We start from the raw sequence: 21,369 nt of genomic DNA, 5'->3' as shown, positions 1-21,369 counted from the left end.
TGATTCTCACACTTTCCCAACAACAGATGTTAAACTAACTGCTCTGTAATTTCCCACATTTTGCCTCCCCCCCGTTTAGAATAAAAGTGTTACATTAGCATTTTTCCAATCCACTGGAACCTTTCCCGTGTCCAGGGAATTTTGGAATATTATAACCAATGGATTCGCTATCTCCGCCACCACTTCCTTTAATACCTTAGGATGTAGGCCATCAGAGTCGGAGGACTTGTCTGCCCTCAATCCCTATCAATGTTGATTGTTCTAAGTTTGACCCTTTCTATTCCCTCTGATTTGCCCGGTCCTATAGGAATGGTACTAGTGTCCTCCACCATGAAAACTGAGGCAAAGTATTGATTTAGCATCTCTGCCATTTCAGTGTTTTCCACTATTAGTTCTCCAATTTCATCTTCCAAGGGACCAACATTCACCTTAGTGACTCTCTTTCCTTTTATATACTTGCTATCCTTCTTGATATTTTGCACTAGTTTTCTTTTGCAATTTACCTTGGCTCTTTTTATTATTTTTTTAGTATCCCTTTGTTTGTGTTTGAAAGTTTCCCAATCTTCCAGCCTGCCACTGGCCTTTGCAATATGATATATCTTAGTTTTTGTCTTTATATTGTTCTTGACCTCCTTTTTTAGCCATGGATGTTTTTTACCCCCCTTACCATCTTTCTTCCTCACTGGGATATATTTTAGTTGTGAGGAATTGAGTATCTCTTAAACAACTGCCCCTGCTCATCCGCTGTCCGACCTTTCAGCCTTCCTGCCCACTCTGCTCATGCCAAATTTGTCCACATGCCGATGTCATTTACTTTGTTTAATTCCAGAACACTAGTGGGACTCCTTTACAGCAAAGGATTCTCAGTAAGCTGTGAGGTTTCTTGTAGTTGAATTTCCAGGAGTTTTGAATGAACACAAGGTTATAATAGGTGTGAATCCTTCATTCTGACATAATCTCCCACTTTAAAGGTATTGTGAGGATGACTATAAATGTCCATATTTAATTAAGTATTTGCTTGAGACTTAGGACCATCTGAAGCTCAAAATGCTAAAGACCACATGATTTGCATTGGCCATTTTAATAGTCAGTGTTTGTCCAATTTTTAAAATTACTGACTAAAAATTTCTAATTTACTGGGACCTGACATTACATCAACCCAAACATTTATATTTAACCCAATCACCTATATTAACACAATAACTCACACGAACTCATTTGTCTCCATGTGAAACACAATGCCACAATCACCCATATTTAACTCAAAAGTTACATATAATTCAGTCACCACTTAATTACCAGCACGTCAACAATCATAAGCATCAGTCTGTGGAGGGAAGCAGTGGTGTAGTGGTATTGTCAACATCATAGAAAAGAATCATAGAAACCCTACAGTACAGAAAGAGGCCATTCGGCCCATCGAGTCTGCACCGACCACAATCCCACCCAGGCCCTACGCCCATATCCCTACATATTTTACCCACTAATCCCTCTAACCTACACATCTCAGGACACTAAGGAGCAATTTTAGCATGGCCAATCAACCTAACCCGCACGTCTTTGGATTGTGGGAGGAAACCGGAGCACCCGGAGGAAACCCACGCAGACACGAGGAGAATGTGCAAACTCCACACAGACAGTGACACAAGCCGGGAATCGAACCCAGGTCCCTGGAGCTGTGAAGCAGCAGTGCTAACCACTGTGCCACCCTTGGGGTGGAATTTTACACCAGCGAGATTTTACAGTGTCACCGAAGTAAATAGAATTTTAAAAGGCTCACCGCATTTTACAACATTGCCCACGCCACAATGAGGCCCTAAGATTCCACCCATAACGGAAGAGATGAACATTTAATATTTTTACCCTTTTTCATCATTGTGCATCTCACGATATTCATGAAAGAAATGGTGTGTACTTCCAAACTCTTCATGAAGACATTACTTAAATTTAAGAGTGGCACTGGTACACAAAGAGATGTAAAATGTTTGACTTAAAGTAAAATAAACAAGTTAGATAACAAAAGTAAGCAAAAGGGTGTGGGGTAAATTTTACAATTCGCTTAACAGGATGGAGTATCACTGCTTGCAAGGCTGTTCATACATCACAGAAATTTATGGCTAGTTAGCAAGGTTTAAATGCTGCATTCATATCACAGAACCACCTTTGGAGGGACAAATTACGTAAATAATTTCTGGGTGTCAATTGTAGTTGTTGTTCCAAGGAAGGTTTCTGTTGCCAAGCAATGGTATTAAATGCTGTGCCTTCCTTCATTCAGTATACTGGCTCCTGCCTCTTACTGCACTGATGTCATTGGTCAGAATTCTCCCACTGCTTCGAATCTGTCTCCACAGTGCCAAAAGCTTAAGAAATTTAGCAAAGGGACAGAATTTGCATTGGTTATATTGTACAAGCTAAGTTATAGCTGCATTGTGGGATGGGCTACAAAAACATAAAATCAGTACAGTCCTTGGTTCAATGACTTCTCCTTTGTATACTTCACAATGTGAAAAGAAATTGTTTGATAGGATTAATAAAATGGTTCTCCCCATGTCTGCATGGGTTTTCTCCGGGTTCTCCAGTTTCCTTCCACAGTTAGGTTAGGTGAATTGGCCATGATCATTGTTACAGGGATGGGGCAAGGTGGAGAGCTCTTTCGGAGGGTTGGTGCACAATCGATGGGCCAAATTGCCTCCTTCTGTATTGAAAGGTTTCTATGGTTCAATCGTGAACGTGTTAGCTGGTCCAAAGGTGGATTTTTCCCACTATCTGTCACATAGATTTCAATTTGCATTGGAGTTTCGCATCTTTAAGTTGTACAACAACAAAATGTATCACTGAATACCAATTTGATGAATGCTCTTTTCTGCCAATCTGTGCAGGTTTGTACACTTACCAAAGAAGACAATCGGGTTATTGGCCAAATACCAGATGATGAACAGCTCCACGTACTGCCTTTGTACAAAATCTCTTCCACCGATGAGTTTGGAAATGCGGAAGCTCAGGATGCAAAGATCAAGCAAGGTGCTATCCAGGTGCTAAGCTCCTTCCCCCGTGTGGTGCGAATGTTGGCCCACCCTGTGAAAAGCGGGCGGCAGAAGAAAGAAGCCAAGAAGGCAGCTGCAGCGGCTGCAGCAGCAGAGAGGCTCTTGAATCAAGAGAACAGCACCACAAAAGTGGAAAAGGGTCATTCAACAGCAGCACGATCAAATCAGGCCAGCACGGAGAATGCAACAGCTAACCAGCCGATGCCAAGTAATTTAGGTAAAACCAACTACTAATTTTCAGCCATTGCCCTAGCCTGTACGGCTCAGCCATCAATGATACTAAAGCAGAATCCAAATGGATAGAGATAAAGTTAATAAAAGGTAATAAAGGATCTATTACACTAATACTTGTAGCCTGCAGGCCACATAATAGTGAAAGGGATGTGAGAAAAGAAAGACAGTAAGAAATCTCACAACACCAGGTTAAAGTCCAACAGGTTTATTTCGGAGTATCGCTCCTTCTTCAGGTGAGTCACCTGAAGAAGGAGTGATACTTCAAAAGCTTGTGGTACCAAATAAACCTGTTGGATTTTAACCTGGTGTTTTGAGACTTCTTACTGTGCTTACCCCAGTCCAACGCCGGCATTTCCACATCAGAAAAGAAAGATGCAGACAACTTAGGAGATTGAGTAAAAAACATGGAAGAATAGTCGTGGATGATTTTATCTGTCAATATCAGGTGACTACTCAAATATTAGAGGTTTTGATTTGATTTATTGTCACATGTATTAGTATACAGTGAAAAGTATTGTTTTTTGCGTGCTATACAGACAAAGCGTACAGTACATAGAGAAAGAAAGGAGAGGGTGCAGAATGTAGTGTTACAGTTATAGTTAAGGTGTAGAGAAAGATCAACTTAACGCGAGGTAGGTCCATTCAAAAGTCTGACAGCAGCAGGGAAGAAGCTGTTCTTGAGTCGGTTGGTACATGACCTCAAACTTTTGTATCTTTTTCCCGATGGAAGAAGGTGGAAGAGAATGTGTCCGGGGTACATGACCTCAAACTTTTGTATCTTTTTCCCGATGGAAGAAGGTGGAAGAGAATGTGTCCGGGGTACATGACCTCAAACTTTTGTATCTTTTTCCCGATGGAAGAAGGTGGAAGAGAATGTGTCCGGGGTGCGTGTGGGGACCCTAATAATGCTGGCTGTTTTTCCGAGGCACCGGGAAGTGTAGACAGTGTCAGTGGTTAGGAGGCTAGTTTGCGTGATGGACTGGGTTTCGTTCATGACCCTTTGTAGTTTCTTAGTGTTGGACAGAGCAGGAGCCACACCAAGCTGTGATACAACCAGAAAGAATGCTTTCTATGGTACATCTGTAAAAGTTGTTGTCATAGCAGACATGCCAAATTTCCTTAGTCTTCTGAAACAGTGCAGGCGTTGGTGGGCTTTCTTAACTATATTGTCAGCATGGAGATACTAGGACAGATTGTTGGTAGTCTGAACACATAAAAACCTGAAGCTCTCGACCATTTCTACTTCATCCCCTATTGAAGTAGACAGGGACATGTCCTCCACTGCGCTTCCTGAAGTCGATGACAATCTCCTTCGTTTTGTTGACATTGAGGGAGAGATTATTGTCGTCGCACCAGTTCACCAGATTCTCTATCTCATTCCTGTAATCCATCTCGTCATTGTTTGAGGTCCGACCCACTACGGTGGTGTCATCAGCAAACTTGAAAATCGAGTTGGAGGAGAATTTGACCATACAGTCATGGGTGTATAAGGAGTGTAGTAAGGGGCTGAGGACACTGCCTTGTGAGCCACTGATGTTGAGGAGGATCGTGGAGGGTGGGTAAAAAAAATAGGGGAATTGAGTTCCTATGATATGTACAAGACACCTTTCTAATCCAATATATAAAAAGCCTAACAAGGGAAAATGTGCTATTGGATCTAATGGTGGGGAATGATCCTGAGCAGATAACAGAAGTAAAAGTAGGGAACATCGAGGCAATAGTGACTATAACATAATACATTTTAAGTTGATGACAGAGAAGGGCATAAGTTAGTTGAAATAAAATTAATAGATTGGAGAAAAGCTGTCTTTAAAGGAGAGAAGAGAATTTGGGAAAATGAAGTGGGTGACTATATTGAAAGACAATGGTGTAGAACTATAATCACAGGATTGTTACAGCGCAGAAAGAGGCCATTTGGCCTATCGTGTCTGAACCACCTCTTCAAACGAACATCATAGCTTAATGTCATTCTTCTGCCTTTTCCCTGTACCCCTGTACATTATTTCTATTCAAGTGATCATCTAATGCCCTCTTGAATGCCTCTATTAAACTTACCTCCACCACACTTCCAGATAGTGCATTCCAGACCTGAACCACTTGTTGTGAGAAAAGATTTTTTCTCAGATCACATTTGCTTATTTTGCAAATCACTTTAAATCTGTGCCCTCGCATTCTTGATCCTTTTATGAGCGGTAACAGTTTCTCCCCACTTACTCTGTCCAAGCCCTTCATGATTTTGAACATCGCTATCAAATCTCCTCTTAGCTGTTCTCCTCCAAGGAGAACAGTCCTAATCTCTCCAATCTATCTTCATAACTGAAGTTTCTCATCCCTGGAACAATTCTTGTAAACCTTTTCTGCACTCTTTTTGATGCATTCTTTTCCCTCCTATAGTGTGGCACCCAGAACTGTACACAATATTCCAGCTGAGATCTAACTAGTGCCTTGTATAAGTTCAGCATAACATCCTTGCTCTTGTACTCTATGTTCCTATTAATAAAATCCAGAATACTATATGCTTTATTAACTGCTCTCTCCATCTGTCCTGCCACCTTCAATGATCCATGCACATATGTACCAAGGTCCTTCTGCTCCTGCACCCCTTTCAAGAATTTTACCCCTTATTTTATGTTTTCTTTTCATGTTCTTCCTACCAAAGTGCATCACCTCACACATCTCTGCATTGAACTTCATCTGCCACCTATTTGCTCACTCCACCAACGTGTCTATGTTCTTTTGAAGTTCTACACTGTCCTCTTCATAGTTTACAATGCTTCCAAGTTTGGTGTCATCAGCAAACTTTAAAATTGTGTTCTGCACACCAAGATCTAGATCATTAATATATATCAGGTGAAGCAAGGATCCCAATAACAAACCCAGGGGAACATCACTACAAATCATCCTCCAGCTCAAAAGACATCCATTGACCATTACTCTCTGCTTCCTATTATTCAGCCAATGTTATATCCACATTGCTAATGTTCTTTTTATTCCATGAGTTATAATCTTTCTCACAAGTCTGTTGTGTGGCACTGCATCAAATGCATTCTGAAATTCCATGTACACCATATCAAAGGCATTACCCTCATCGACCCTTTCTGTTAACTCCTCAAAACACTACAGCATGTTAGTTATGCACAATTCCCCCTTTAGAAATCCATGCTGGCTCTTCCTAACAACCCACATTTTTCTATGTGACTATTAGTTGTTATAAGAAAGTACAATCAGAGGAGCAAAGAAAAATCACAAAACACATAATAGCAAAGGATAAGCACAGCAATAAAATTATTATATTTGGAAGAAGGTGTAACTGGTGTAATCAGCAAGTTTGCGGATGACACAAAGATGGCTGGACTTGCGGATAGCGAAGAGCATTGTCGGGCAATACAGCAGGATATAGATAGGCTGGAAAATTGGGCGGAGAGGTGGCAGATGGAGTTTAATCCAGATAAATGCGAAGTGATGCATTTTAGAAGAAATAATGTAGGGAGGAGTTATACAATAAATGGCAGAGTCATCAGGAGTATAGAAACACAGAGGGACCTAGGTGTGCAAGTCCACAAATCCTTGAAGGTGGCAACACAGGTGGAGAAGGTGGTGAAGAAGGCATATGGTATGCTTGCCTTTATAGGACGGGGTATAGAGTATAAAAGCTGGAGTCTGATGATGCAGCTGTATAGAATGCTGGTTAGGCCACATTTGGAGTACTGCGTCCAGTTCTGGTCGCCGCACTACCAGAAGGACGTGGAGGCGTTAGAGAGTGCAGAGAAGGTTTACCAGGATGTTGCCTGGTATGGAGGGTCTTAGCTATGAGGAGAGATTGGGTAAACTGGGGTTGTTCTCCTTGGAAAGACGGAGAATGAGGGGAGATCTAATAGAGGTGTACAAGATTATGAAGGGTATAGATACGGTGAACAGTGGGAAGCTTTTTCCCAGGTCGGAGGTGACGATCACGAGGGGTCACGGGCTCAAGGTGAGAGGGGCGAAGTATAACTCAGATATCAGAGGGACGTTTTTTACACAGAGGGTGGTGGGGGCCTGGAATGCGCTGCCAAGTAGGGTGGTGGAGGCAGGCACGCTGACATCGTTTAAGACTTACCAGGATAGTCACATGAGCAGCCTGGGAATGGAGGGATACAAACGATTGGTCTAGTTGGACCAAGGAGCGGCACAGGCTTGGAGGGCCGAAGGGCCTGTTTCCTGTGCTGTACTGTTCTTTGTTCTCTTTGTTCTTTGTACAACCCCAGGAAAAGAGCTGTGAGGGAATAGGTAACAAAAGGTACCTAAAAGAATGTATAAGAGCATGAAACTACCAAGCATTATCATGGAAGGCCCATCTTTACAAGGGCAGATGTGGGTTCAAAAATTCACTAACACCCACCTCATCCATTTGGGGATAGGCAATAAATATGGCTTTTTTGGTGTTGCCCATATTCCAAACAAAATTGAGGAGGATTATTAGTTTGTAAACAAATTCATCCTTCAATTATTCACATGGGAATACTTGAGTAATATGTCCTCCTTAAATAGAAATATGTGTTGGAGATCATGAAAGGCAAAATAATCTCAAAACAAATAAATCCCAAACAATAGATGGTCTTTATCCCAGAGTGTATAGACTACAGAGAAGATTTTGAGGTCCCGCACATAATTGTCCCACAAATAATCCCTGGTCATGAGGAAGAGCCGGTATGAGCATTTCCAAGCCAGTAGTTTGGAAATAAGCTAAAGTGATGCCCATCTTCACAAAGGGTACACAGCAACTGGAGGCTTGGGGATTCAGCAGTTTTATTTCCATTCGGTGTAAAATAATAGAATCAACTATCAATTATTCTCCAAATCTCACTGGATTACACGTTGTTAAAATTGTGGATGAATCCAGTGTACCAGGGGTTAATTGGGTTAATCAAACACACCTTGGAAAGCATTTTTAGAGGCACATTGGCAAAAGTAATAGTAATAAAAAATTAGAGGAAAAACATGATGGAGGCCATTTTGAACTTTGCAAAATTGTGTTAAATGGACGACCGCAAATCAGCAACCCATTTTACATCTCTGCTAATTGTCAATTTTGTATCAATAGACATAAAAATTGGAAGAGATGCAAAATGGGCTGCCATTCAGTATCGCCCATTCTGCACGATTGTAGAGTCAAAAATTGCCAATTTTTAAAATTGAAGTTAACTCTGAGCTACAAACCAGAGGGCCATGAAATCCTGGAAAAAAAATAATGGGGAAAACAGAATAATGGGAGTCTAGATGAGTTTCAGGAAGCAGTCGAAAATCATTGGACTATTAAGGAGCAACCAGTGGATAAAAGGAGTTCATGAGACATTATGGACTCAGTTTTCTTCCCCCATGGAATTTTGGCAGATTGTGTTCTCTGGTTAACTTGATGCAGAATGTCCTTGCAGATGCCTGGACTCCCAACAATTTGAAAGGATCATGCTCTTCAGTCAGATAATATCCAGGGTGCAGGCCTCATTGCAACTTTTCATGCCTAAAGGGTAAAGGACGTATTGCAGAAGCCACGATAATTGAGCTGACGTTCAACTTTTGGTTTGTCAGGTGGGGAGGTTCCTACATATGTTTCTATTGGTTTCCTTCAATCCCAGGATTGTTAACAATACCAAAGAGAATAATCCTGGTAACTTCAGGACAACTGAAGAAGAAAAGTTGAAACTGAGCAACAACTTTCCCTTATAAACTCTTCATGTGAACCATCTGATAAACTGTTTCATGGTTAAAAAATCGGCAGCGACTTGATGCGACCCAAATTAACAAAGGATTTATTGCCAACAATAAATAGTTATTTACAACAAAGGATTTGTCAGAATTAATTGTGCGGCTCTACAACACCCTTCTCTGGCTCCAACTGAGGATCCTTCTTGACTTGGGATATGTGCCCTTGGACCCAATTAACTCAATTTCCTGCCTTGACACTCCATAGGGTCTGGCCTGATCACGTGGCCCTCAGGGAACTCACCCTTAAAGGAACCACTTTAAAAGTGGTAACTTTCCTCAGTTAAGGGTTCCACCCTCAACCTTAGGTACTTCAAGCTATGATAAAAAGTTTCAACTTCAAAAGCTTCCAGCGCAGTGTAGAAATGGCGCACATTATGTGATACTAATTCGCTGCAAGTAGCACAAAGGAAGAGAAAAAGAGATGGGCAAAGATCAGTAGAATCAAAATAAATAGAGAGCTTCAGTGGAAGGACTAGTACAGGCAAAATATACAGAAATGTCTCCTTTCCTTAAAGTTCTATCATCCTATGTTCCAAGTGTTGGCGATTACCTCAACAATATACAGTAAAGCATTATTCATTCAGATACACAGACATTCCATGCTTTTATATATTACAGCTATTTATACGATGATATTGCAATGATTCTCTGCAGGGATACAATAGAAAAAGATTTTCATGTGTTTAACAATCAATATGTTTAAATGTTAGCTGCAATGTGATCCAGTTATGCCTGAGGCAGTTTTAAGTGGAAAAAATAATCCCCAGTTAAGGGATATCTTGTTCCATCTCTTACAATGGTATGGAAATCAGGTTTGACTGAATACTACTACGATTTTGACAGTGGCAGCCAGGAAATTGTCTCTGGTGTTGTGCTGCAGGCTCCTTTTGTTCTGATGATTGATTCTGATCACCTAAATACAGGGGAACAAAAAAAACAAATTCTCAATTTCTTTCACCTTAGTGTGAGCTGCTGAAACGTGGAATTATCAGCAAGATATTCAGCTTGAATTCCAATTATTATTGGGGCTACTACACACACAAATTATGCTTCATCCAACAAAGGGAAGGCCAAAGTGCAACATGTTAGTAACTGTCCTTTCACTCTTGGGCTGGATTCTCTGACCTCACCCGCGAGCTGGGATTCTCCGGTCCCACAAGTGAATGGAGATTTGGTCGATCGCCAGATTCCCTGTAGTCACTGGCAGTGGCGACAGGGCCTGAACGACCGAAGAATTCCAGCCTTGGTTCCTGAATTTCAATCGCAGAGCAGCTTGTAGTCAATTGCTCATAATTGATCCCTCAGCCAAATTTTAGTAAGGCCACAGAGATGGAAAACAGCACATTTTTCTATGTGTTAAATATTCTCATGCTAGTTATACGTTTAGAATGCAGCTCCACTTGCAGTCTTCGACTCAAAGTAACCCAAAGGTCTATGTTAGCCACTGCACCAGTGTGATCATGTTTTTCCATTCCTATTACTTCATTAAAATACTGTAATGTAGCAGCAAGAATATACTGTCAGGAACGTTCTGATCTGTTTTCACTATCCTGTACACTGCTGCCAATACAAGTGCACCAATTACAAATTAAACCATTTCGTTGATGCAAGATTTTCACTTGCACAATGATCTATTTTGTCTGAATGATTTTCACTATATGTGCTAAATTAATCGTTTTAGAAAGCAGTGGATTGGCTTGGAGAAGTGACACACTGGATGGGGAATAGAGGGTGGGGAGGAGTAGTTTTAACCAATAAAAATGGGCAGAGTTCATGTCAAATGCCTATTTTACAACCCCTTTTGAGATCAATGAAGCGTAAAATCAGGTGGGGTGTAAAAGGCGCATCCACGAAGCTGTTCTGTTCCCACCACATGGCTGGGCTACAATTCTTTTTAATAATTCATGGGACATGGGTGTCACTGGCCGGCCAGCATTTATTGCCCATCTCTAGTTGTCTGAGGGCAGTTGAGAGTCAACCACATTGGCTCTGGAGTCACATGTAGGCCAGACCAGGTAAGGACAGCAGATTTCCTTCCCTAAAGGACATTAGTGAACCAGATGTGTTTTTCCAACTATCAACAATGGTTTCATGATCATCAATAGATTCTTAATTCTAGATATTTTTTATTGAACTCAAATTCCATCAGCTGCCGTGACAGGAATCAAACTTGGGTCCCCAGAATATTAGCTGAGTTTCTGAATGAATAGTCTAACGATAATACCACTTGGTCTTCGCCTCCCCACTACTGATCTGAACTGGTCTCCATTAAACATGAGAAGATCAGACAGAGTCTTTAAGAGCCTCATGAGCATAAATGACTGTGAGTGATTTTCACCTTCATTCTTCGCCAGTGAACTGATTGAGCAGAGTGTCCACCCGTTATACAACCTAGCAGAATTTAATTTCTTTATAAAATGAATGGACATTAAAGCCAGGTTGTTTCTGGAACAGGCTGATGCTCCACTCTTCCAATTTATTGCCTCAGCAGTTTAAAACTACTCCAAATTTCTCTTCAACTCTGAACATAGACTGGAAGACATTGGTTCAAAATTGACAAGCCCCAAACTAATTTATAAATGTGTTGTCACACAGTAATAGAATTATAGAAGAAACACACTATAAAAATAGTTGGTAGTAAGTTAACTAAGTCTGTCAAAAAAGGACTCAATAAACTTCTGATTGGGAGTAAAAATGAAGATTATAAAGACAGAGCTGGCAAATAATAAAATATTCTGTAATGCATCATAGCTGCTGAACTGCTGGAGCTGAAGGATATTTCCAGCCTATGTAGAGTATTTGATAAGGCTAAATAGTTGCCGTACTGGGATGGATGGATATTGCAGAGTTTGCCTGATTTATCTTTCAGAATTAAGAATATATATCTCAAATTGTTAAATCTAATTAAGTAGGCAGAGCCTATAATAGGGTTGATTGCACCTGGCTTGTGAAAGAGAAGTTCCAGTGAACAAATTTGCCTTACCACCAATTCAAACTCCCTATGAGCAGTTTTCAAATTCTTACCGGTATGGCAATCATCAGGGACTGAATTACACAGAGTGCCATGGTTCTCACCTACCCCTCCTCCCACTGTCTGAATGGCTGCCCTGCAGTTGACAGTTAAAGGTCTTGAGGCAGGAAGTTCTGCCTCAGAGAGCTATCAGCCAATCCAAGGCTGACAGCTCTCAATGTACGAAAGCACCAGCGGGACAGTGACCACTGTCGGTACTGTTCCCGGCCAATGAGGATGCAAGCTGCGGTGAATCAAACTTTTGTAAATGATTGCTAGTTGGTGTTGGAGGGGAGAGTGACATGGAGAGGATACACCTGGGGGGGGGGGGGGGGATTCTCCATTAGACTCAAGGAAGCAGTTAAGGAGGGACATTACCTCCACCCTATCCACCACCAGCCAATGCAGGGATTTCTTTTGAGCTGTCTGCTTGGCATAGGCCTCTCCCACCACCTGGAGAGGTGCTTATGTAGGCATCAATTTTGGCATGAAAGGCCTCAACTGGTCTATTGGTGATTGGACTGCTTGCACCACTCCCACTGTTAGTATAATTGCAGTGGGAGTGGTGCAAGGCCCTCATCCTTCAAATACACTGGTAGGAGCATTAATTCCAGCCCCAGATATCCATAGCAGATTTTCTAACTATGGAATGCAAGTTATGGCTACAATGATTGCCTGATCGAAGGAGAACATCAAACATCTAAAATTATCCTCATTATGATTCCTCCAATCAAGTTTATGGACTAAATAGCTTTCCCTTGCTCCATGGCCTCCGAAAGTCTAACATACAAAGGAATATGTTGGTTTGAACTGTGCAGTGTTTTGTTCCTTGCATATGTCTTCATCGTTTCAGCTACAGCTTTGTATAATGGGTGAGATGTTTCCTGAAAAATTGAACTGGAGAATAGAATTGAACAATGCTCATAAATAAGTAAGATTCTGGAAGATTATGAAAGTCTTCCTCATGAATTCATTAGGATCCTGTAACTTACTGCTATTGAATACCAAATGTTAGCCCTTTGATCTAAATTATTACTGAATAGAAATACCTGACATTCTAAACCTTTCTTTGCTTGTTTTGATTGTAGGTCGCGTCATTCCCCCAGCTATTCAGCAACATTCGATGCCCAGTTTCTACCCATCTGCCCCACCAAGCACTTACCCAGGTTATCAGTGCAATGGAAGCACACCAGTTGACAACTTTCACCATTATATGGGATCTTACTATCCATCACTCGCACATCATATGGACATGTACCGTTATCAAGTCCCAATGAACAAACTAACCCTGCCACCAATTCAAACTCTCTATCAGCAGTTTTCAAACTCGTATAGATATGGCAATAATCAGATGTGTATGGGCCGATTTTGTAATTATGGTATGCAGGTTAATGGTTACAATGGTTGCCCGATTGATAACAGAATACCAAACATCCAACATTATTCTCCCTACGATTCTTCCCCTCAAGTTGAGACCCAACTTCCAGAACCTGCTTCTAAATCCATGTCAAATTTGAGTCATCAGCCTTTGGATAATTCAGCAGTAGCTCGTGGCAGCCAACACCCTTCACACACAAGTTCCTACCGAGCAAACGATCATCATCCTGCTAATTCTTTCCAGATAGAAAATAAAGAAAATGAACTTAATCTGCTTGGAGCTAATGGCATTTCAAGGCTTCCTACGTCAGTTAATTATGACATGGCTAATGTTTCACAAGCAGAAGTAGGTGCAGCCGTCAATCTCAGAATCCCAGAAAACACCTCTCAAATGCCTTCACAAAACAACATGCCTGTTGCAGAAGAAACTCAAGAGGTTTGGTCAGACAGTGAACACAACTTCCTAGATAAAGATATTGGAGGAGTTGCTGTGGCACCATGCCATGGGTCCATTCTTATTGAGTGTGCAAAACGTGAACTACATGCAACAACTCCATTGAAGAACCCCAACAGAAATCACCCAACGAGGATATCGCTTGTATTTTATCAACACAAGAGTATGAATGAGCCAAAACATGGATTAGCACTCTGGGAGGCCAAGATGGCAGATAAAGCCAGAGAAAGAGAAGAAGAGGCAGAGAGGCTTGGTGTGGATTATGTGCCGACCAAATCTTACAGCAAGAAAGCAAAACGAGAGGTCCCAGAATCCCATGAACCCATAGAACCACCTCAGATACGATTTATGAAGACTCTTGCACAAAGGACTATGACTTTCACAACAAACTCAGTAACTACAGCGTTCCCATATGCCTTCACACGGGTTACAGGGCCTTACAGTCGATGGATATAGCTTCCTACTCACATGGGTTACCTCATATTCTGTCTAGCATTTGGCAAGGCAGCTGTGCTATACCCAATGAGGAGACAAAAGTGTTTTTTTTAGGAGCACTGGGAAAAAAGTAACACACCAGCAAATGGAGACAGCCTGCAAAACACTTACCCTGTATCCCAGCTCAACTGTTAAAGAGTGTTCACAGTAAGGACCAAGCTGAAAAGTGTCCTATGCAAAAAAAATGCTGTTTCAGAACATCATTCTAGAATATAGGTGCATGCAGAGTCTTTCTGTAAATTAATTTAATCTAAATATTTATGCCAGACACAAGTGACCTCTAATGTCATTAATGAGCCTATTCTTTGAAAGCGGGGCAGGAAGAGAAGCTAATCCTCTGGTGCTGAGTATTATTGTTACCAGGGCAACAATTAAAAGCTACACATTTCCAACATGTAGTTTTTGTTACAAAAAAAATGTCTGTCAAACTCTTAGCAGTTTGTTTTGCCTTTATATATTGTTTGCAGATAACAGTCAACTCAACAGCTAGAACCGATTTTAGTTGACTAGTCAGGAAAAACACTGAAAAGTTTGAAGATCATGGTGCTATGAACAGTTTGAAGACCATGGTGCTATATTGAGAGGATTTTTTTAACATCTTTGATGTAAGTCTCAAATGCCATTTAAATGGTTTCATAATGATTAACATTTTTCACTTGATTAATTGATGCTGAGGTGTCCTTTCATAGCATAGACACATTTTAACTTAAAGCTACACCTGTTTTTAAAAAAAAGCCTACATTTAAAATGTAGTAAAGTACTTTGGAGGGTCAGCGAATTCTGATTCTGTAGTAAGGATCCTCGAAATGAATTTTACAGAATATTTTGTAAGATTTTAGTGTTCAAAAAGCACTTTGAATATTTTAAGCTTTGACAACTTGAAGGGTGATAGGGTACCAAGGCATTAAGAGATTTACTGTAAAAAAAAACCTGTCAAAGTACTTTATAATATCCTAGCCATAAGTCAGATAATCGGCTATGTATACTTAAGTGTCATTGATTATCTTACAGTTTGGGATTTACTGGACACAAGGGGGAAACCTTAACAGAACTTCACAAAGAACACTGATTCTGGTGCTCGCATACAGCATGCAGCTATATTTGTTATATTAAAATATAACAGTCCATAATACATCACTAAAGTGATTGTGCAGTTTTAGATCCTAGGCTTTCATATTAACACTTATCTCACAGCATGTTTTTGACAATAATACTATGGTTATCCTAGACCAATTAAGACATTTATAAATGAATTATATATTCACTCAATAGATTTGATTTGAGATGAGATGTTAATGTTTGGGTAGAAATGTCTTTTTTTTATATAGTTACAATGTAAGCAGTGTCTTTAAGAGAGAGAAAGAGAGAGGGAGCTGACAACATGCCAGGGAAGATGAAAACAGGGTTAGTTGTATCCAAATGGAGAAATCAGGCAGCTGGCTTGCTGTGGTAATGTTCAAATCATTAATTTGTAAATATAAAAAAAACAAAAAAAGGTTAAAAAAGTGTACAGTAAATTAACTTGTAAACAGAATTTTCTTTTTTTTTACTTAATGCTTTTACTATTTTAGTACTGTAATATTTTCCTAATACTTTTTTTTAAGCTTTTCTTTTCAGAATGGTGCTACTCAATCTGCTACAGTTAAAATGTGAGTTTAAGAAGTGTAAAGGGGGTTGGAGATGTTCCTACTTGTCATATACCTCAGCTCTTGTACTGAGCAACAGGAAAATGATGATTCAGAAGTCAGTAGTGTTTTGTACACCACCATTGTTTAATTTAAAATAGTCTTTATGACATAAAGATGCATTTTTTTTCATTTTGATACTTGATAACTTGAAACTCAAGCTTTTGTTCTACAAGAAGATCAGGGATATTACAACTCTTATATTCTCCTTTATGCCAATACATCACCTGTGTTTTAATATCACCCTTTATCTTGTTTTTATTTTCAGGGATACCTTCACTTTGTTTAATCCCTATTTGGATTTTATGTGTATAGTGGGATACATGTACTTGATGCTTCTAAAATGAGCGTTAGTAAAGCAATGGCTTTGTTTTTAATTTTAAGCGAGAAAGTGTGTAATAGTTATTTTTATTCTTTAAGAATTTGGATGATGTATGTATGCACTGAGCTGATAAAAGGGAAGAAAAAGAAAAGAAATGAGAAGTTTGTTATTTTCATGTGGGGTGTGGGGTGGGTGGGGTGGGTGGTTATTGATGTCTCATGAATGAATGAACTTGTGCCACTTGTTGTACAGGGCCCAGCTTCAGTAGCAACATGTCTGTTGGAAGTAAAGTGCACGTATAGGGTATTGGGTTGATGCTAGCCATACTTGAAGATGCTTCAGAGTGGTGTTGACATTACTTGAATTTAATTTCAGCTTGATTGACGCACGGCAGTATATATTATTCACTTCTCAAGCTAGAGGTTAATGTATACTCAAGTGTAGGATATGTGGCTGAATTTGACACTAAACATCAGTTTTGGTGTGCATTTTGTATGCGTTTCTGTTCTGTATTTTACTTTTGCTTTGCTCTTTACTGATAAATTGGGTATGTTGAAAAAAGATAAAATGAGGCTGGTTATAAATACTGTAAGTAATGTACTAAAAGCGGAAAGTTATTTGAAAGCTGTTTATTATATCATTCCTGATAATGCTGAGATGTGGGTGTTTTTAATAAAATTTATATTTATTTAATGCAGACATATTCAAGTTGTGTGTTCCTTTTATAAAAAATAGCTTAATAAAACACTTTGCACCATGAGAAATATCAATTTGGACATAACGTTGAAATCCAGTGAAGCTCTATTTGCAAAACAATCAAATTCCTACAAAGTGGGAATATTTCTAATACCTTGATTGTAGGTACTTGCAAAGAATAATCAAGAAACCCAACATAATTCTTGATTTTTTTTTTTGTTTATGTTTAGTTACTTACTACAAGAATTTATCCAACAATTTATGCTTAACAAAAAAAAGTCCCAATGTGCAAATGGGGAATAATAGGCAATCAACCAAAGAATTGGATATCAGGAAGGGGTGGGTGCAAAGAATGCTTTGAGGGAGTTTCTTAAAGGAGATGGAGAGATTTTGTAAGGGAATTACTGAGAGTAAGGCTTACGTACAGTCAGTGCTAGGGCAAAAGGGGCAAAGAGAAGACAAGATTCTGTGGATCTAGAGTAAGAGGAATGGAGAGATCAGTGATGGACATTCTGTCATGCTTGAGGAGGTATGAGAATAAGAATTTTAAATTTGAAATGTTGAGAAACTGGGACACAATGTAGACCAGAAAAGAGAGTTAATAGATGAGAGGAACTTGGTGTAGGATAGAATATGGGTAGTAGAGGCTTGAATGAATCTTCTGACTCTATAACTTGGCTATCACCTCTGAGTCAGAAGATTGTGGGTTCTAACTCCACCTCAGAGATTTGAGTACATAATTCAGGCTGATACCCTTGGATGCCACAGATATATTTTAGATAAAATATTAGATTGAAGCTGCCTGTTCATGTGAACGTTTAAAATACTCATGACAAAATTTGAAGGTCAGGAAATTCTGCTATTCTGTCTAAAATTTATTACAACTAATACTCATGTACTGTTCAGCGGACCTCACTATGAACAAGTTGACTGTTACTTTTGTAAACAGCAGTAACTACAAAAGTACTCAGCTGACTGAGAACATCTTGAGGACTTTAGAGCCACTACATTAATAGAAATACATTTCTTTTCCTGAATTTGTACAAATGTGGAATCAGGACTTTCATGTTTTAGGTTTTATTGCACCCTGTGCTCAGTTTCAAAAACAACTCCGTACACATTCCCTCGAGATAGCAGCTTTGCCTCAGCAGTGAGTTAGGAGGGTAAGAGTTAAATCCCAATCTAGAGGCTGGAACACATAATCTAGGCTGAAGGGAGTACAACGCTGTTGGACTTAGCATTATCTGAAGAGATGTTAACACCAAGGCCCTGTTTGCCCGCTCAGGTGGATGTTAAAGATTCCATGGTACAACTTGAAGAGAAGTAGAATTCACCCTGCTGTTGGATTTTTGTTTTTGGCTCAGAAAATGCGTGTCGGGGCAGACCCCATCGACCTGAATCTATCACTCCTTCTCATTCCTGTCATATCTTCATCTCCCAGACCTCAGGAGCCATGTAATAGCATTGGAAAGTCTTTGAAATGGACTTTAAAAGCACTTACAATCTAATACAATTGTCAATCACTCATGTATTGATTCATACAGCACAGAAAAAGAATGCCTTTACCAAAGGGAAAATATTAAATCACCCTAAGTGATCATTAAATTGTGTAAACAACCAGAGGCAGAGACTGCACTACAAAACTTTCCAGCCCTTGTGCCCTCTCTGAATTCATCTTGTCCAAGAGACCCACCTCCTGCTCCTGAAACCCTGTCCTCTGTGACTGTGACAAAGGTAAATGATCTCTTCTCGAATTGTCTTCAGCATTTGACACAATTGATCCCACCATCCTCCTCCAAAGCCTCTGACGTCATCCACCTGGGTGAGATGATTCTTACATGGTTTCATTCTTATCTACCATTGCAAGTATCACTTGCAATGGTTTCTCTTCCCACTTTCACCCAAAGGGTCTATCCATGGACCCCTTCTACATGCTGTCCCTTAGAGACGTCATCTAAAGGCACAATTTTCACATGTACACTAACGACACCCAGCTTGACCTCACCCGCATCTCCCACGTCTATTTCACTGTTGCTAAATTATCAGACTGCTTTTCTGACATCTAATTTTAGATGCACAAAAATTTTATCCAGTTAAATACTGGGACAATTGAAACCATTGTTTTTGTTCCCCGCTCCAAACCCCAATCCCTAGTGACTGACTTATCTGTCTCTCTGGCAACAGTCTTAAACTAAACCAGTCAGTTTGCAACTTTAATGTCATGGTTGACCCTCAGATGAGCTTCCAGCCATTTATCTGCACCTTTACTGAGACCGCCTACTTCCACCTCTGTAACATTACCTGACTTTGCCCTGTCTCAGCTGATCTGTTGCTGAAATCCTCATTTATGCCTATGTTACCTCTAGACTTGACAATTCTAATGCACTCCTGGCTTGTCACTCATATTCTACTCTTGGTAAACTTAAGGTCATCCATGTTCATATCTTAACTCGCACCAAATCTCATTCACCCATCAACCCTATGCTCATTGATTTATGTTGGTTCCCAGTCAAGTAATATCTTGACTTTAAAATTCTCATCTTTCTTTTCAAGTCTTGCTCTTCCCCAAGTCTGTAATCTCTTCCAGCCCCACAACTCTCTGCGCCTCCCTAATTCTGGCCCTCGAGCATCCCTGGTTTTAATTGCTCTGTCATGTCCTGATCCTCTCCCTGGTCTGCTTTTATTAATCAAACAACAGAGGAAAATGTACAGTATCACACAATGCTACCTGGGCTAAAATCTGCAGATACGATTTTTGAGGATAAATTCTGGCTCATAAGAAATCAATTCAAGAGTTTAACTGAATTAAAGAACGTTTGACAAATAATAAAATAAAAAACATGATACTTTACTAAATCCAGAGTAATACTTATCCTATAAGGTTTCATCTAACCATCACTGTAGGTGATTATATCTATCTTGATGACCCAGAAATATTACCTGCAAAGTGCCTGGAATACTTTTTGAAGTTCAAAGCTTGGGTGCACGAAATGAAAAGACATCCTTTTTATTTGAACTAATCTTAATGAAAGTGTTAACCTACATAGTAAAAAATAGTATGAAAGGGATAAGAAATGTTAAAAGTGACCACCTTAAGGTTTTGTACCTGAATGCTCTGAGCATTCAAAACACAAGGGAAGAATTAGTCGCACAGATAGATGTAAAGGGGTATGATATAGTTGGCATTACGGAGATGTGGCTTCAAGGTGAGCAAGGATGGGAACAAAACATGGGCAGCATGGTGGCACAGTGGTTAGCACTGTTGCCTCACAGCGCCAGGGTCCCAGTTTGATTCCCGGCGTGGGTCAGTGTGTGGAGTTTTCACGTTCTCCCCATGTCCGCCTGCTCCAGTTTCCTCCCACAGTCTGAAAGACGTGCTGGTTAGGTGCATTGATCCAAACAGGCGCCGGAGTGTGGCAACTAGGGGAATTTCACAGTCACTTCATTGCAGTGTTAATGTAAGCCTTATGTGTGACTAATAAATAAACTTTACTTTCGGCATTGAGGGCTATTCAGTGTTTAGGAAGGACAGACAGAAGGGAAAAGATGGTGGAGTTGCATTGTTGATTAAACATGATATCGACATGATATTGAGGAAAGATATTAGCATAGGTGATGTGGAATCTGTATGGGTCGAGTTAAGAAACAACAAGGGGCAAAAAAACATTGGTGGGGATGGCATACGGACCACCAAAATGTAGTGGTAATGTTGGGAAAACCATTGGACAGGAAATCAGAGATGCATGTGTTAAAGGAACATCTGTGATTATGGGTGACAATAATCTGCATATAGATTGGGAGAGTCAAATTAGTCACGGTACAATAGAGGAGGAATTTCTGGACTGCATATGGGATAGTTTTCTGGATAAATACATTGAGGAGCCAATAAGGGAACAGGCCACCTGGGACTGAGTATTTTGCAATGAGAAAGGATTAGTTGGCAATCTAGCTGTGAAAGAACCTTTGGGGACGAGTGACCATAATAAGGTAGAATTCTTTGTCAAGATGGATAATGATGTAATTGATTCTGAGACCAGGATCCTGAATCTCAATAAAGTAAAGTAAAAGTAAAGTTTGTTTATTCGTCACAAGGCTTACATTAACACTGAATTGAAGTTACTGTGAAATTCCCGTAGCTACAGTCCGGCGCCTGTTCGGGGGTCAATGCACCTAACCAGTACGTCTTTCAGACTGTGGAAGGAAACTGGAGCACTCGGAGGAAACCCACGCAAACACGGGGAGAATGTGCAAACTCCACACAGACGATGGCTCAAGCCGGGAATCGAACCCGGCGCTATGAAGTAGCA

The 21,369-nt window shown here is 40.2% G+C and overlaps 2 protein-coding genes across 5 annotated transcripts in view; one reads left to right on the top strand and one right to left on the bottom strand.

Annotated features, from left to right (window-relative positions):
* The window catches only part of LOC144494807 (methylcytosine dioxygenase TET2-like), a 178,447-nt gene extending 161,926 nt beyond the window's left edge, over positions 1 to 16,521 (top strand). For both annotated transcript variants that reach the window (XM_078214172.1, XM_078214170.1), the window contains 2 exons: positions 2,880 to 3,261; positions 13,122 to 16,521. In XM_078214172.1, the coding sequence (XP_078070298.1) occupies positions 2,880 to 3,261; positions 13,122 to 14,320 (1,581 nt within the window). In that variant the 3' untranslated portion in view covers positions 14,321 to 16,521. The remainder of the gene's footprint in view (positions 1 to 2,879; positions 3,262 to 13,121) is intronic.
* The window catches only part of LOC144494809 (uncharacterized), a 37,580-nt gene that overhangs the window by 11,262 nt on the left and 4,949 nt on the right, over positions 1 to 21,369 (bottom strand). The window contains exons 3-4 of one of the 3 annotated variants that reach the window (XM_078214177.1): positions 14,471 to 14,530; positions 8,052 to 9,936 (exon numbers count right to left, since the gene is read on the bottom strand). In XM_078214177.1, coding sequence (XP_078070303.1) covers positions 9,832 to 9,936; positions 14,471 to 14,530 — 165 coding nt within the window. In that variant the 3' untranslated portion in view covers positions 8,052 to 9,831. Of the gene's footprint in view, positions 1 to 8,051; positions 9,937 to 14,470; positions 14,531 to 21,369 lie in introns of those variants that run through there. The other 2 variants (XM_078214178.1, XM_078214179.1) reach the window with 2 other exon arrangements.

The sequence above is a fragment of the Mustelus asterias genome, chromosome 6 (genome assembly GCF_964213995.1).
Source record: "Mustelus asterias chromosome 6, sMusAst1.hap1.1, whole genome shotgun sequence".
Lineage (NCBI taxonomy): Eukaryota > Metazoa > Chordata > Chondrichthyes > Carcharhiniformes > Triakidae > Mustelus > Mustelus asterias.
Note: the sequence above shows the minus strand (reverse complement) of the source record. Positions and strands in the feature narration are given on the sequence as shown.